General features: G+C 41.8%; 1 protein-coding gene across 9 annotated transcripts in view; it reads right to left on the bottom strand.

Annotated features, from left to right (window-relative positions):
- Positions 1-13,447: 13,447 nt before the first annotated feature.
- The window catches only part of C17H4orf19 (chromosome 17 C4orf19 homolog), a 78,678-nt gene continuing 76,227 nt past the window's right edge, over positions 13,448-15,898 (bottom strand). For all 9 annotated transcript variants that reach the window (XM_061164530.1, XM_061164535.1, XM_061164531.1 and 6 more), the window contains one exon: positions 13,448-15,183. In XM_061164530.1, the coding sequence (XP_061020513.1) occupies positions 14,250-15,183 (934 nt within the window). In that variant the 3' untranslated portion in view covers positions 13,448-14,249. The remainder of the gene's footprint in view (positions 15,184-15,898) is intronic.

Here is a 15,898-nt window from a genome sequence, read left to right as displayed (position 1 = left end):
TATAAGAACCAAGGTCTATATGCGCCAATCTTGATGGCTTTAGGACTATTTTGGAGAATTAAAAAGGGATTGAGTAGGACCTGGAAATGAAATTATTTTTGTGGGATTTTTTTAAGGTTAGTAACTGGATGTCAAGGGAAAACTTCATGGTTTTGTTTTTAAAATAGCAAAGATCCTCACTCAACAAATACTCTAATCAGCTTGGTCAGTCATATGAATTGGGAATGTGTAGTTCTGATAAGGCATGTGAGTAAAATTCTTTGTCTATCTTCTGGTCTCTGGGTCATATTTTACCCTTGTTTCGTATTAACTATTCCAAAATGGTTAAAGGCAGAAAATACAGAAGTCTTCCAAAAAACTAAGCTCAGAGTGGTATTGGGGTGTGCTTTCACATCTGCTTGTATTTTGTTCTAAGTGTATGGTCACATGCCTGTGTAGGCTGTGTATCTTGTCAAAAATCTTAGTCCAGTTTTGTCTATTTGGAGTGTTTTTATACATAGTTCATTTGGGCTTCTAAATCAGGGGTTTTCAAAGTAGGTTTCACATAGCCCAGGGGTGTGGGATGAGTGTATTAAAACCTGGATTGATATTTGTTATTTCAATGTTGTTGCTATTGTCGCTAAGTCATGCCCGACTCATTGCAACCCCATGGACTGCAGCCTGCCAGGCTCCCCTGTCCTCCAGTATCTCCCAGTTCTACAAAGTATATGACACAGTACCAGAAGACAGAAATTTGTACACGTACTTCTATTAGGGGTAGGAGTGTGACATTTTTTGTTGATAGCTGGTGCAAGATCAAAAAGATGAAGCAAGCCCTGCTCTGGTCTCCATGTGTCTCCAAGTGTGGCTGGAGAAATGTTCCCATCTACGCTGCAGATGCTGGGGCCTCACCCAAGACCTGCTGAATACAAGTCTCTGAGAGCTGGGACCCAGAAACTTACTTTTGTAAAATGAGCACACTCAAATTTGAGAACGTCTGCTTTCCACTGGACATGTAGTAGTGATCCCCATTTCACAGATGAGGAAACTGAGGCACAGAAAAGTTAAGAAGGTCATACAATGAGCAAGAGGCACAGGCTGATTCCACCCTAGGTTGATTAAAAAAGAAGTGCGTGAGCGTGAGTGTCCAGCCTGTGCTGTGTCGTCAGAACCTTTGAACACCCGGAGGTCACCGCCCAAGGCTGCAGGGGTTTTAACTGCAGAGTCAACCCCTTTGTACTTTTTCTAACAAGAGGAGCCAAGAGAAAAGTGACATCAGAGTCTCGAGTCACAAATATACATCCTTTCTTTTCTTGCCTCTCCAGGATTTGAAAGATTGAATTCAAGATGACTGAAAAGTGTGGTCAGCCAAGTTTCCTACTGCTTGGCCCCAAACATTGGTTTTCTTAAGGTTTTTGCCTCAATTTGGGTGTAAGTTCCTCAGGGTAATCTGCTCTTGTGATTGAGACCAAACTTCCACTGGATACTCAGTTCCACTCCATGCCCATCTTCCCAAGGACCACCAAGCAGCCTCCTTATTCAAATGGAGATGGGCCATCTGAGTGAGGAAGTGAAAATGTCAGTCGCTCAGTCGTGTCTGACTCTTTGTGACCCCATGGACTATTATAGCCTGCCAGACTTCTCTGTCCATGGGATTCTCCAGGCACGAATACTAGAATGGATTGCTATGCCCTCCTCCAGGGGATCTTCCCAACCTAGGGATTGAACCCAGGTCTCCCACATTGCAGGTGGATTCTTTACCATCTGAGCCACCAGGGAAGACCCTGAGTGAGGAAGGTGAATAATAAACATAATTTTCTCTGTCATATTCATCCAGACAGTGCTTCCACAGCCCTGCATTCATATCTTTATCATAACATATCCCAATCAAATAGTTAGCATTCAGAATCTTAATCAGCTGCATGATGTCTCTTCCACTATATGTGAAGAGCTTTTAGTCTTTCATTCAACAAATAGTGTACTGAGTACTCACTTTGTGCCTACACTATCCTAGATCTGGGCAAAAGGTATGTACTATAGTCACTTTAGTTGGGAAGAAATGCTAATAGTCAATGCCAAGCAACTAGCTTGAATGTGCTGGTAAGAATCATTCATAATGGGCATATTTAATAGATTTGCCTAAAATGTTGTTTCTTAGACTTTCTTCAAAAGTTAGCCTATTACATGTCTACTATAACCTAACACATTGGAGGAACTTACAAGCTTAGTAAACAAATGAATGAGTAATTTACCCCCATAAATTAACACAGAAAGTGTCTATCATGAAAAATAAATGCCAGCTTGTCTCTTTAATCATCACCAGCTCTAAAATAGCAGGTTTTTAAATGAATGAGGTTTAATCTGGAAGAAAAAAAGAACAGAAAGCAAGAATTCCCACATTTTCTTCATATAGACTCATTGGGCAAATAGGAGTCCCATTGGTGAGTAAAGTTCAAATTCAAGGCCAGGGGCCACATTCTTATGTCTGCACACAGATTACAAAACTAAGGAATTCAGATCTATACTCGCGTACTTGCTTTTGGTGCCTCCTTCATTCTTCCTAAGGCCTCCCATTGGGAGATACTGATGAAGAGCTAAGATGAGAAGGGGTGGGGGCGGGGGGGCAAAACAGGAACAGGGAATTAAGCAGTATACTCTGTATAAAATAAATAAGCTACAAGGACATAATGAACAATATTGGGAATATAGCCAAACTTTTATAATATTCATAACTACAGATGGAGTATAACCTTTACAATTTTTAAATAACTTTGTACACCTGAAACATATAATATTGTACATCAATTATACTTCAATTTAAAAAAAGACTGGGGGGAGGAGCCAAGATGGCAGAGGGATGGGACAGGGAGACCACTTTCTCCCCTACAAATTCATCAAAAGAACATTTGAACTCTGAGCAAACTTCACAAAACAACTTCTGACTGCTAGCAGAGGACAGCAGTCGCCCAGAAAAGCAGCCCATCATCTTCGAAAGGAGGTAGGACAAAATATAAAAGATAAAAAGAGAGACAAAAGAGCTGGGGATGGAGACCCATCCCGGGAAGGGAGTCATAATAGAGAAAGTTTCCAAACACCAGGAAACCCTCTCACGGGCAGGTCTGGGGGAAGTTTTCGAATCTCGGAGGGCAACCTAACTGGGAGGAAAAATAAATAAAACCCACAGGTTACATGCCTAAAAGCAACTCCCAGCAGAAAAGTACCCCAGACGCCCGCATCCACCACCAGCAAGTGGGGGCGGAACGGAGAGGAGCGGGCGGCATTGCTCAGGGTAAGGACCGGGCCTGAGTGCCCTGAGGGCAATCGGAGGGAGCTAACGTGAGATAGCAACTTAAACTGTGGGATAGCAAGAGAGAGAGAGAAAATTAACCAGCCCGAACACACTGCTGGCCGTTCGCAGAACAAAGGGACTGAGCAATTCCAGAGAAGAGCTAGCCGGCGGCAGACCGGCCCATCCCTGCCGGAGGCAGGAGGCAGGGGGGAGGGGAAGGAGCAAACTCGGCCCCAGAGAGGGCACCCCCTACCGCACTGCAAACAGGCCTCCAGTTTCTAACCAAAGACTTCCTGAGATTCTGGATGGTCGACATCCGCCGGGAGGGTTGCGGCTAGACGCCAGCTCCCAAGAATAGACACAAGGCACAAGCACCCGACTGGCACGCAGGGAAACTGAGGCTGGGACCGCGGAGGGGAGAAGGCACACCATACGCGGGGAGAGCGCGCCCGTCAAGCTCCTGGCGGCCTGAGCTGCTCCGGCCCGGGAAGGTACAAAACGCAGGCCCAACCGAGTCCGCGCTTTTGTGGAATACCCGAAAGCTGGAACCGCACGCAACGCAGGGCCCGCTCCATATAGAGCAGCGGGGAACCTGAGCAGCATAGACGGGGAAAGCACAGACACCCATGAGCAGGGGCAAACCCAGTGTGGCCGGAACACGGTGAGTGCTCCCCACACACAGCGATGTCTGTCTGCAGCGCCCCGCCCTCCCCGCAGCGCGACTGAACCAGCGAACCTGAATAAGAGACCACCTCCGCCCGCCTGTGTCAGGGCGGAAATTAGACACTGAAGAGACCAGCAAACAGAAGCCAAATAAACAAAGGGAACCACTTCAGAGGGGACCGGTGCAACAGGTTAAAATCCCTGTAGGTAACACTGACTACACCGGAAGGGGCCTATAGATATCGAGAAACGTAAGCTGGAATGAGGAGCTATCTGAAACTGAGCCGAACCCACACTACCTGCAACAGCTCCAGAGAAATTCCTAGATATATTTTTACTTTTTTTTTTTTTAATTAAAAAAAATTTTTTTTCTTTTTAATTTCTTTTAAAATTCCCTATTACTCCTCCATTACTCCTTAACGTTCATTTTCATTTTCATATATTTTTTAATTAAAAAATTAAAAAAAATTTTTTTTCTCTTATTTTCTTTTAAAGTCCTCTATTACTCCTTAATTTTCATTTTCATTTCACTATAACCTTGCAAAAAAAGAGAGGCCCTATTTTTAAACCAAACTTCATATATATTTCTTAAATTTTTTGTGTTTTTGTTTTTAATATTGTATTTTTAAGAGTCTAGCCTCTACTCTAGATTTTTAATCTTTGTTTTTCAGTATTTGGTATCAATTTTGGACATTTAAGAATCCAATATTCAGTTCCCATTTTTACTCAGGAGTGTGTTGATTATTCTCTCCCAATCTTGACTCTCTGTTTTCTACCTCAGAACACCTCTATTTCCTCCTTTCCCCTTCTCTTCCCAATCCAATTCTGTGAATCTCTTTGGGTGTCTGGGCTACAGAGAACACTCTGGGAACAGACAACTGTGTAGATCTGTCTCTCTCCTCTTGAGTCCCCCTTTTTCTCCTCCTGCTCATCTCTATCTCCCTCCTCCCTCTCCTCTTCTTCATGTAACTCTGTGAGCCTCTCTGGGTGTCCCTCACAGTGGAGAATCTTTTAACCATTAACCTAGAAGTTTTATTATCAGTGCTGTATAGTTGGAGAAGTCTTGAGGCTACTGGAAGAATAAAACTGAAATCCAGAGGCAGGAGACTTAAGCCCAAAACCTGAGAACACCAGAAAACTCCTGACTACAGGGAACATTAAATAAGAAAAGATCATCCAAAAGCCTCCATACCTACACTGAAACCAACTGCCACCCAAGAGCCAATAAGTTCCAGAGCAAGACATACCATGCAAATTCTCCAGCACCGCAGGAACATAGCCCTGAGCATCAATATACAGGCTTCCCAGAGCCACACCAAACCCATAGACCCATCTCAAAACTCACTACTGGACACTCCATTGCACTCCAGAGAGAAGAAATCCAGCTCCCCCCACCAGAACACCGATGCAAGCTTCCCTAACCAGGAAACCTTGACAAGCCAATCGTCCAACCCCACCCACTCGGTAAAACCTCCACAATAAAAAGGAACCACAGACCACCAGAATACAGAAAGGCCACTCCAGACACAGCAATCTAAACAAGATGAAAAGGCAGAGAAATACCCAGCAGGTAAAGGAACATGAAAAATGCCCACCAAGCCAAACAAAAGAGGAGGAGATAGGGAATCTACCTGAAAAAGAATTTAGAATAATGATAATAAAAATGATCCAAAATCTGGAAAACAAAATGGAGTTACAGATAAATAGCCTGGAGACAAAGATTGAGAAGATGCAAGAAATGTTTAATAATGACCTAGAAGAAATAAAGAAAGAGTCAATTAAAAATGAATAATGCAATAAATGAGATACATAACACTCTGGAGGGAACCAAGAGTAGAATAATGGAGACAGAAGATAGGATAAGTGAGGTAGAAGATAAAATGGTGGAAATAAATGAAGCAGAGAGGAAAAAAGAATCAAAAGAAATGAGGACAACCTCAGGGACCTCTGGGACAATGTGAAACGCCCCAACATTCAAATCATAGGAGTCCCAGAAGAAGAAGACAAAAAGAAAGGCCATGAGAAAATACTCGAGGAGATAATAGCTGAAAACTTCCCTAAAATGGGGAAGGAAATAGTTACACAGGTCCAAGAAACCCAGAGAGTCCCAAACAGGATAATCCCAAGGCGAAACACCCCAAGACACATATTAATCAAATTAACAAAGATCAAACACAAAGAACAAATATTAAAAGCAGCAAGGGAGAAACAACAAATAACACACAAAGGGATTCCCATAAGGACAACAACAGATCTATCAATAGAAACTCTTCAGGCCAGAACGGAATGGCAGGACAAACTTAAAGTAATGAAAAAGAATAACCTACAACCTAGATTACTGTACCCAGCAAGGAACTCATTCAGATATGAAGGGGAATTCAAAAGCTTTACAGACAAGCAAAAGCTGAGAGAATTCAGCACCACCAAACCAGCTCTTCAACAAATGCTAAAGGATCTTCTCTAGACAGGAAACACAGAAAGGCTGTATAAACGCGAACCCAAAACAGCAAAGTAAATGGCAACGGGACCACACCTATCAATAATTACCCTAAATGTAAATGGGTTGAATGCCCCAACCAAAAGACAAAGACTGGCTGAATGGATACAAAAACAAGACCCCTATATATGCTGTCTACAAGAGACCCACCTCAAAACAAGGGACACATACAGACTGAAAGTGAAGGGCTGGAAAAAAATATTTCACACAAATGGAGACCAAAAGAAAGCAGGAGTCGCAATACTCATATCAGATAAAATAGACTTTCAAATAAAGGCTGTGAAAAGAGACAAAGAAGGACACTACATAATGATCAAAGGATCAATCCAAGAAGAAGATATAACAATTATAGATATATATGCACCCAACATAGGAGCACCGCAATATGTAAGGCAGACGCTAATGAGTATGAAAGTGGAAATTAACAGTAACACAATAATAGTGGGAGACTTTAATACCCCACTCACAACTATGGATAGATCAACTAAACAGAAAATTAACAAGGAAGCACAAACTTTAAATGACACAATAGACCAGCTAGACCTAATTGATATCTATAGGACATTTCACCCCAAAACAATCAACTTCACCTTTTTCTCAAGTGCACACGGAACCTTCTCCAGAATAGATCACATCCTGGGCCATAAATCTAGCCTTGGGAAATTCAAAAAAACTGAAATCATTCCAGTCATCTTTTCTGACCACAGTGCAGTAAGATTAGATCTCAATTACAGGAAAAAAATTGTTAAAAATTCAAACATATGGAGGCTAAATAACACGCTTCTGAATAACCAACAAATCATAGAAGAAATCAAAAAAAGAAATCAAAACATGCATAGAAATGAATGAAAATGAAAACACAACAACCCAAAACCTATGGGACACTGTAAAAGCAGTGCTAAGGGGAAGGTTCATAGCATTACAGGCTTACCTCAAGAAATAAGAAAAAAGTCAAATAAATAAGCTAACTCTACACCTAAAGCAACTAGAGAAGGAAGAAATGAAGAACCCCAGGGTTAGTAGAAGGAAAGAAATCTTAAAAATTAGGGCAGAAATAAATGCAAAAGGAACTAAAGAGACCATAGCAAAAATCAACAAAGCTAAAAGCTGGTTTTTTGAAAAAAATAAACAAAATTGACAAACTGTTAGCAAGACTCATTAAGAAACAAAGGGAGAAGAACCAAATTAACAAAATTAGAAATGAAAATGGAGAGATCACAAGAGACAACACTGATATACAAAGGATCATAAGAGACTACTACCAGCAGCTCTATGCCAATAAAATGGACAACTTGGAAGAAATGGACAAATTCTTAGAAAGGTATAACTTTCCAAAACTGAACCAGGAAGAAATAGAAGATCTTAACAGAACCATCACAAGCAAGGAAATGGAAACTGTAATCAGAAATCTTCCAGCAAACAAAGCCCAGGACCAGATGGCTTCACAGCTGAATTCTACCAAAAATTTAGAGAAGAGCTAACACCTATCTTACTCAAACTCTTCCAGAAAATTGCAGAAGAAGGTAAGCTTCCAAACTCATTCTATGAGGCCACCATCACCCTAATTCCAAAACCAGACAAAGATGCCACAAAAAAAGAAAACTACAGGCCAACATCACTGATGAACATAGATGCAAAAATCCTTAACAAAATTCTAGCAAAGAGAATCCAACAACATATTGAAAAAATTATACATCATGACCAAGTGGGCTTTATCCCAGGAATGCAAGGATTCTTTAATATCTGCAAATCAATCAATGTAATACACCATATTAACAAATTGAAAGATAAAAACCATATGATTATCTCAATAGATGCAGAAAAAGCCTTTGACAAAATTCAACACTCATTTATGATTAAAACTCTCCAGAAAGCAGGAAAAGAAGGAACATACCTCAACATAATAAAAGATATATATGACAAACCCACAGCCAGCATTACCCTCAATGGTGAAAAATTGAAAACATTTCCCCTAAAATCAGGAACAAGACAAGGGTGCCCACTCTCACCACTACTATTCGACATAGTTTTGGAAGTTTTGGCCACAGCAATCAGAGCAGAAAAAGGTGTAAAATGAATCCAGATAGGAAAAGAAGACGTGAAACTCTCACTGTTTGCAGATGACATGATCCTCTACATAGAAAACCCTAAAGACTCTACCAAAAAATTACTAGAGCTAATCAATGAATATAGTAAAGTTGCAGGATATAAAATTAACACACAGAAATCCCTTGCATTCCTATACACTAACAATGAGAAAACAGAAAGAGAAATTAAGGAAACAATACCATTCACCATTGCAACAAAAAGAATAAAATACTTAGGAGTATATCTACTTAAAGAAACAAAAGACCTATACATAGAAAATTATAAACCACTGATGAAAGAAATCAAAGAGGACACAAACAGATGGAGAAATATACTGTGTTCATGGATGGGAAGAATCAACATTGTCAAAATGACTATACTACCCAAAGCAATCTATAGATTCAATGCAATCCCTATCAAGCTACCAACGGTATTTTTCACAGAACTAGAACAAATAATTTCACAATTTGTATGGGAATACAAAAAACCTCAAATAGCCAAAGTAATCTTGAGAAAGAAGAATGGAACTGGAGGAATCAACCTGCCTGACTTCAGACTCTACTACAAAGCCACAGTCATCAAGACAGTATGGTACTGGCACAAAGACAGAAATATAGATCAATGGAACAGAATAGAAAGCCCAGAGATAAATCCACGAACCTATGGACACCTATCTTCAACAAAGGAGGCAAGGATATACAATGGAAAAAAGACAATCTCTTTAACAAGTGGTGCTGGGAAAACTGGTCAACCACTTGTAAAAGAATGAAACTAGAACACTTTCTAACACCATACACAAAAATAAACTCAAAATGGATTAAAGATCTAAATGTAAGAACAGAAACTATAAAACTCCTAGAGGAGAACATAGGCAAAACACTTTCTTACATGAATCACAGCAGGATCCTCTATGACCCACCTCCCAGAATATTGGAAATAAAAGCAAAAATAAACAAATGGGACCTAATGAAACTTAAAAGCTTTTGCACTACAAAGGAAACTATAAGTAAGGTGAAAAGACAGCCCTCAGATTGGGAGAAAATAATAGCAAATGAAGAAACAGACAAAGGATTAATCTCAAAAATATACAAGCAACTCCTGCAGCTCAATTCCAGAAAAATAAATGACCCAATCAAAAAATGGGCCAAAGAACTAAACAGACATTTCTCCAAAGAAGACATACAGATGGCTAACAAACACATGAAAAGATGCTCAACATCACTCATTATTAGAGAAATGCAAATCAAAACCACAATGAGGTACCATTACACGCCAGTCAGGATGGCTGCTATCCAAAAGTCTACAAGCAATAAATGCTGGAGAGGGTGTGGAGAAAAGGGAACCCTCTTACACTGTTGGTGGGAATGCAAACTAGTACAGCCGCTATGGAAAACAGTGTGGAGATTTCTTAAAAAACTGGACATAGAACTGCCATATGACCCAGCAATCCCACTTCTGGGCATACACACTGAGGAAACCAGATCTGAAAGAGACACGTGCACCCCAATGTTCATCGCAGCACTGTTTATAATAGCCAGGACATGGAAGCAACCTAGATGCCCATCAGCAGATGAATGGATAAGGAAGCTGTGGTACATATACACCATGGAATATTACTCAGCCATTAAAAAGAATTCATTTGAACCAGTCCTAATGAGATGGATGAAGCTGGAGCCCATTATACAGAGTGAAGTAAGCCAGAAAGATAAAGAACATTACAGCATACTGACACATGTATATGGAATTTAGAAAGGTGATAACGATAACCCTATATGCAGAACAGAAAAAGAGACACAAATACAGAACAGACTTTTGAACTTTGTGGGAGAATGTGAGGGTGGGATGTTTCGAAAGAACAGCATGTATATTATCTATGGTGAAACAGATCACCAGCCCAGGTGGGATGCACGAGACAAGTGCTCTGGCCTGGTGCACTGGGAAGACCCAGAGGAATCGGGTGGAGAGGGAGGTGGGAGGGGGGATCGGGATTGGGAATACATGTAAATCCATGGCTGATTCATATCAATGTATGACAAAACCCACTGGAAAAAAAATAATAATAATAATAAAAATTAAAAAAAAAAAAAAAAGAATTCATTTGAATCAGTCCTAATGAGATGGATGAAACTGGAGCCCATTATACAGAGTGAAGTAAGCCTGAAAGATAAAGACCAATACAGTATACTAACGCATATATATGGAATTTAGAAAGATGGTAATGATAACCCTATATGCAAAACAGAAAAAGAGACACAGATGTACAGAACAGACTTTTGGACTTTGTGGGAGAAGGCGAGGGTGGGATGTTTTGAGAGAACAGTATCGAAACATGTATATTGTCAATGGTGAAACAGATCACCAGCTCAGGTTGGATGCATGAGACAAGTGCTCGGGGCTGGTGCACTGGGAAGACCCAGAGGGATGGGGTGGGGAGGGAGGTGGGAGGGGGGATCGGGATGGGGAACACATGTAAATCCATGGCTGATTCATGTCAATGTATGGCAAAAACCACTACAATATTGTAAAGTAATTAGCCTCCAACTAATAAAAATAAATGGAAAAAAATAAAATAAAATATAAAAAAAGACTGACTTTCCTAGTGGTCCAGTGGTTAAGAATCTGCACTTCCATTGCAGGGGGCACAGGATCCATCCTTGGTTGAGGAACTAAGATCCCACATACATGTGGTGTGGTCAAAATAAAGAAGAAAAGAGATAATCTTGCCCTTAGGGTCAGGGCAGAGGAAGAGCTAAAGAGGAAAATGGTGAGTGGCTAACAGTTACTGAGTGTGGACAAATGGGTGTGTGCTAAGGAACTCAAATTCTCTTCATTCCCTTCCGAATCTGGTTTGACAGCTATAACAATATGCTACCATCAGTCCTGGAAAATGGGGGGAAACATCTAATTTCACATTTATATGATAGTTAAACTTCCCCCAATAAAAAGTGAAATGTAACTTCTTAGCTTGAGAAAACTGCATGTAATGTAGAAATAACCTTATATCAAAATCAAGATTTAACATGGTAGACATCCATGCACTAGTTTGCTAAGATCGTGGGGACTGTGATGTCTGCATCTATCCACAGCCAGTGCCTGACATTGTGTGCATCGGTGCTGCCATGCTGTCCAGACTGTTTGAAAAGAATCAGTATCATCAGCATCACTTCTGATAAGGGGCGCCACCAGGCTGCAGAAAGATGTTACACAGAGCAGAAGTCTCAGCTGCTAGACAAGCTGGGGGATAAAGCTCATATCTGGGGTTTCTTGTCAACCTAAAGACTGGCTTTTCCTCTGACATCCTTTGGTGGAGCCTGGGTGTTGGGGTAGAGGTAAAGAGGTCCAGGCTGCTTTTAAAAAAGCACTTGAAGTTCTTGGTCCTCTGTTAACCTTTTTGAAGCAGTTATTCACATAAAAAGAATCTTAAAAACTTTAGAGCTATTAATCATGATGAACTCTGCAGCAGTCCTAAAATGTAAAATTTGGTCCACATGTAAATGTAAACACAGAAGTGTGTTTCTGTGCCCAGAAAAAAGACTTATTTGCAGAAATACCTCATCTTACCTTTTTCTTGTCAGATTTTTCTCTTTTTTTCATCCTTCTGTTTTGGGGATACCAGTGGGAAGTTGGTATGCAGCTGTCCATTTCTCCTTTCCCCTTGGACCAAAGGTTTAGACCTTTTCTGTGTCACACTAAATGAAAACAATTATCTTTCAATCTCTTGCAAATTGGCTCTTTGTGTTTTTAGGACCAGGCTTTTGTGTTTTGAGGATCTGATGTGGCAGAGATTGTAAACAGACAATCTCAAAACTCAATGTCCATTCTCTCCCTTCTCAGTAACTGAATCCTGAACTTATTTGGGAAAGCCATGCTCATAGCTAGAAAGGTAAGTTTCCCCAGCCTCTCTGGCAGTTGAATGTGTCCAAGTAACGCGATGTTGGTCAATGACGTAAAAGTGGAAGGCTGAATTACACCTCTAGAAGGTCCTTACTAGAGAGAGAGTGAGATCTTCTGCCCTGTTATTCTTTTTTCCAAATGGAAAGCAAATGTAATGACTAGAGCCCCATCAGTCACTGCGGACCAGGCAGTTATCTTGAGAAGTAAGCCAGATGACAGAAGGAACACAAGTCACTGATAGCATGGAATTCTCTGCCAGCCTGGATTTCTTTTACATAAGAGATAAGTAAATCTCTATTTTTATAAGGTATTTATCATATACAGCTGGACCTAATCACAGCAGATACACTTGGGAAACTGTTGAAGGCACCACTTTGAAACATTAAGCATTTGGTGTACTAAATACAATAGCAAACACATCTACAATGCAATTAGCAATGCCAACAGCTTAGTCTTTAAAAGCTCTGAGTGACATTGTATGCAGACATGGCTTGTTATCAAGCAAATCCGGGAAATGTGTCTGTTAAGCTCAGGTTTTATGTTAAATAATAACCAAATGGAGCAATGACATTATGACAATCTCTATAAATATATATGATTATTATTGTCATTTAACAGATGGGCAAATAGAAAGGATATACTACCTGTCCCAGGTTACAAAGCTGGAAATCCAACCAAAGTGAGTCAGATTTCAGAGTTTGTGTTATGAAACACCATAGTAAGGAATCCTCCATATTTACGTTTTTCTAAATAGTCTTGACCATCCCCTAAATTCTCCATTGAGCATGTCAAAATGGCTGAAACCCAGGCAGGGCTATTCATCCTTAAAGTAAGGGCTGCACAGGTAGTCATGGCATCAAGGGTTTGACATCCAGTCATTCTTGGCAAATCAACCTAGTCTCCCCTTCAGCTGTAATTTAATCGTCTATCTCTTTAAATTGAAAGAAACATCAAGGGTCATTAATACTCAGTCTGGGAAAATTAGAAGCACTATTGAGTTAAGACACACAGACACATATGTCATTATTGTTTAATCACAATCAGACATTACATGGCACAAAACACTCCATCTATCTCTTTGCTGTTCCAAATCTCACGAACTTAAAAACCTGAATTTGACACAAGCAGTTTAAAGAATTCTTCTGACCAAACTCCCCAATCCCAAAGGAGATGAAAAAGTAATAATGTAAAAAAGTTAAGGTCAAGGTGGCCTGATATCACAGCTAATGACTAACCATTTGCTTACAGGCGGTTCCTGCTCCACCCTGAAAGCTGCCAAGCTCCACTCTGTCCAACAAGTGGTTAGTGATCGGTTCCCTGGATGATTGTCCCTGAAGGTAAGCCATGCTCTGGGGGGTACATTAGGCACTTTAAGTGGGGGTAGTTACCTTTCCCTGACTGGGTATAATGTTTGGCTCTCAAAAAGCAAGGTAAGGAATTTTACACTCAAACAGAATGTCTTGTGAATCTCTGCCCCTGGGATTAAGTGCTGGGATTCCAGGGCGTTCTCAAGAATACCTGCACCATACGTTCTGCAGGAGTTGTGCGCGTTGGCCAGCAGGGTGTTTACGGTCTGCATGTTCTGTGGACACCAGCACAGTGGTCCACTCTGACTCAGTCTCGTCTCTTGAGTTTTAGCCCATCTAGATGGTGATACTCTCCATAGTGAACAAGCAGCGTGGCACTGATGCTCACATCCAGCAGAACTGGCGCTGGGTGTCAACCCCCTGTAAGGCTGCAGCCGTATATGCTGCATTTATCAGCTCTGGGTTTTAGGAGCAAACCCAGCCCCGTGTGACCAGATCGTCACTAGCTTATTTGCCTGGAGAATCCCCTCCCCTACTCGGCTTCATCCACCTCTTCCCCGGCAGTAGCTGCTTCTAAGGCCGCGAGGGCTTCGGCCACCTCCGCGTCCTCATCCGCCGTCTCCCAGCTCCCGTCTCCGGCGGAGCCAGGGGCCTCCTTCCACCCGTTTCTCGAATCGACCACAGGCACGTCCTGAGCAGGATCGTCTTTGTCAAAGTAGATACTTGGGAGTTCAGTTGTCACGGCCTCGTTTAATGAATCCCAGCTTCTCTTTACGGAGAAGGGCATATTCACACCACACTCCCCTGCCGGGGCGTGACCACGCTCCTGGGGCTCCTTCTCAGAGTGGATCTTGAAAAGATGGCCCTTCTCTTGGTGATCAACGTGATCAGCGTTGTCTTCAGCTGAGCCCCAAAGCTGAGGGTAGTCCGGGGTGGGAGTCTGGAGGACATGGGCTGGGACTTCCCAGGCAGCAAACCCGGCCATGGATGGCGCGCCGGAGCCCCCATTCCCGATGACCTGCGTCTCTCCCGAGGCCCGCTGCATGCAGTCCAGCTCCCGGGCACGCCCTCCTTCAAGGAAGGGCTGGGTCGGGTGACCTTTGCTTGCAGCGCTGGCCCAGGAGTCCCTGTCCCCCTGAGGGGGCCCCGGCTCAGCGGTGAGCGGCAGGACAGCGGCGGGGCCGAGGCCATTGATGGCCCCACTAGTTTTCTCGGCACAGAGTCCCCCCACCGCATCCCCCGAGAGGAGTGGTCCTTGGGGCGGCCCGCAGGGCTCCTGCGGAGCGGCTGTTCCGCTCCCGCTTGCAGTTCTCTTGGAGCCCTCGTTCGGAGGGTCGCCCTTGTGCACCAGGATTTCGCTGCCCTGTCTGTCTTTCAATTTAAGAGTGTCCTCTTCATCTAACTTGCAGCTGTTTACTTCGTTAACGTAACCAGGGGAGGGCACGTGAACTGGATCGAAGAGATAGCTAGGATGAGAAGGAGGAAGATTAGTCAAGTATTAACTTTATTAATAACTAAATTTCATTATTAATATTTTACTGCAGGCTTGGCTGCTGCTCTGTGGTTCCGGTTAACTTCATTTCCATGGTTACTCTTTTAAGCCTATATGTGCGCCTAGTTAAATAGATACTGGACATGAATCTGAGCAGACTCTGGGAGATAGTGAAGGACAGGGAAGCCTGGCATCATGCAGTACCTGGGGTGGCAAAGAGTCCGAGGGGACTTAGTGACTCAACAGCAACAATTAAATAGATACAGTTGGTATAGAAGTGGTCTACCAACTGGAAACAGATCTTAAGGAGGGGTTGCAAAAAGGGCAGGAAGAAGGTAAAGAACAAAGTGGGTCATGAAATTTAAAAACAAACAAAAAGTAAATAAATAAAACAAATGTTCAGCAATAGGAAAATAAGTGGTTAAGAACTGATGGTACAACACCTCAACAGAATATTATGTAGTCATTAATATTACTGGGGTGATTTATTTTCAGTGATGCCATTTCAGGCATAACAATTATGAAGTCTGGACTAGCATGAAAGTTACTCACAATAAATACTTTTGAATGGCACCTAACATTAAGTTATAACTATAGTGACAAAAATGATATATGTATGTAGGTATGTATATGTGTATGTATATATCAAACCTATTTATGCATAACACATAGATACAGATATGGAATAG

The sequence above is a fragment of the Dama dama genome, chromosome 17 (genome assembly GCF_033118175.1).
Source record: "Dama dama isolate Ldn47 chromosome 17, ASM3311817v1, whole genome shotgun sequence".
Taxonomy (NCBI): domain Eukaryota; kingdom Metazoa; phylum Chordata; class Mammalia; order Artiodactyla; family Cervidae; genus Dama; species Dama dama.
This window is presented reverse-complemented; position numbering and strand designations above follow the sequence as displayed.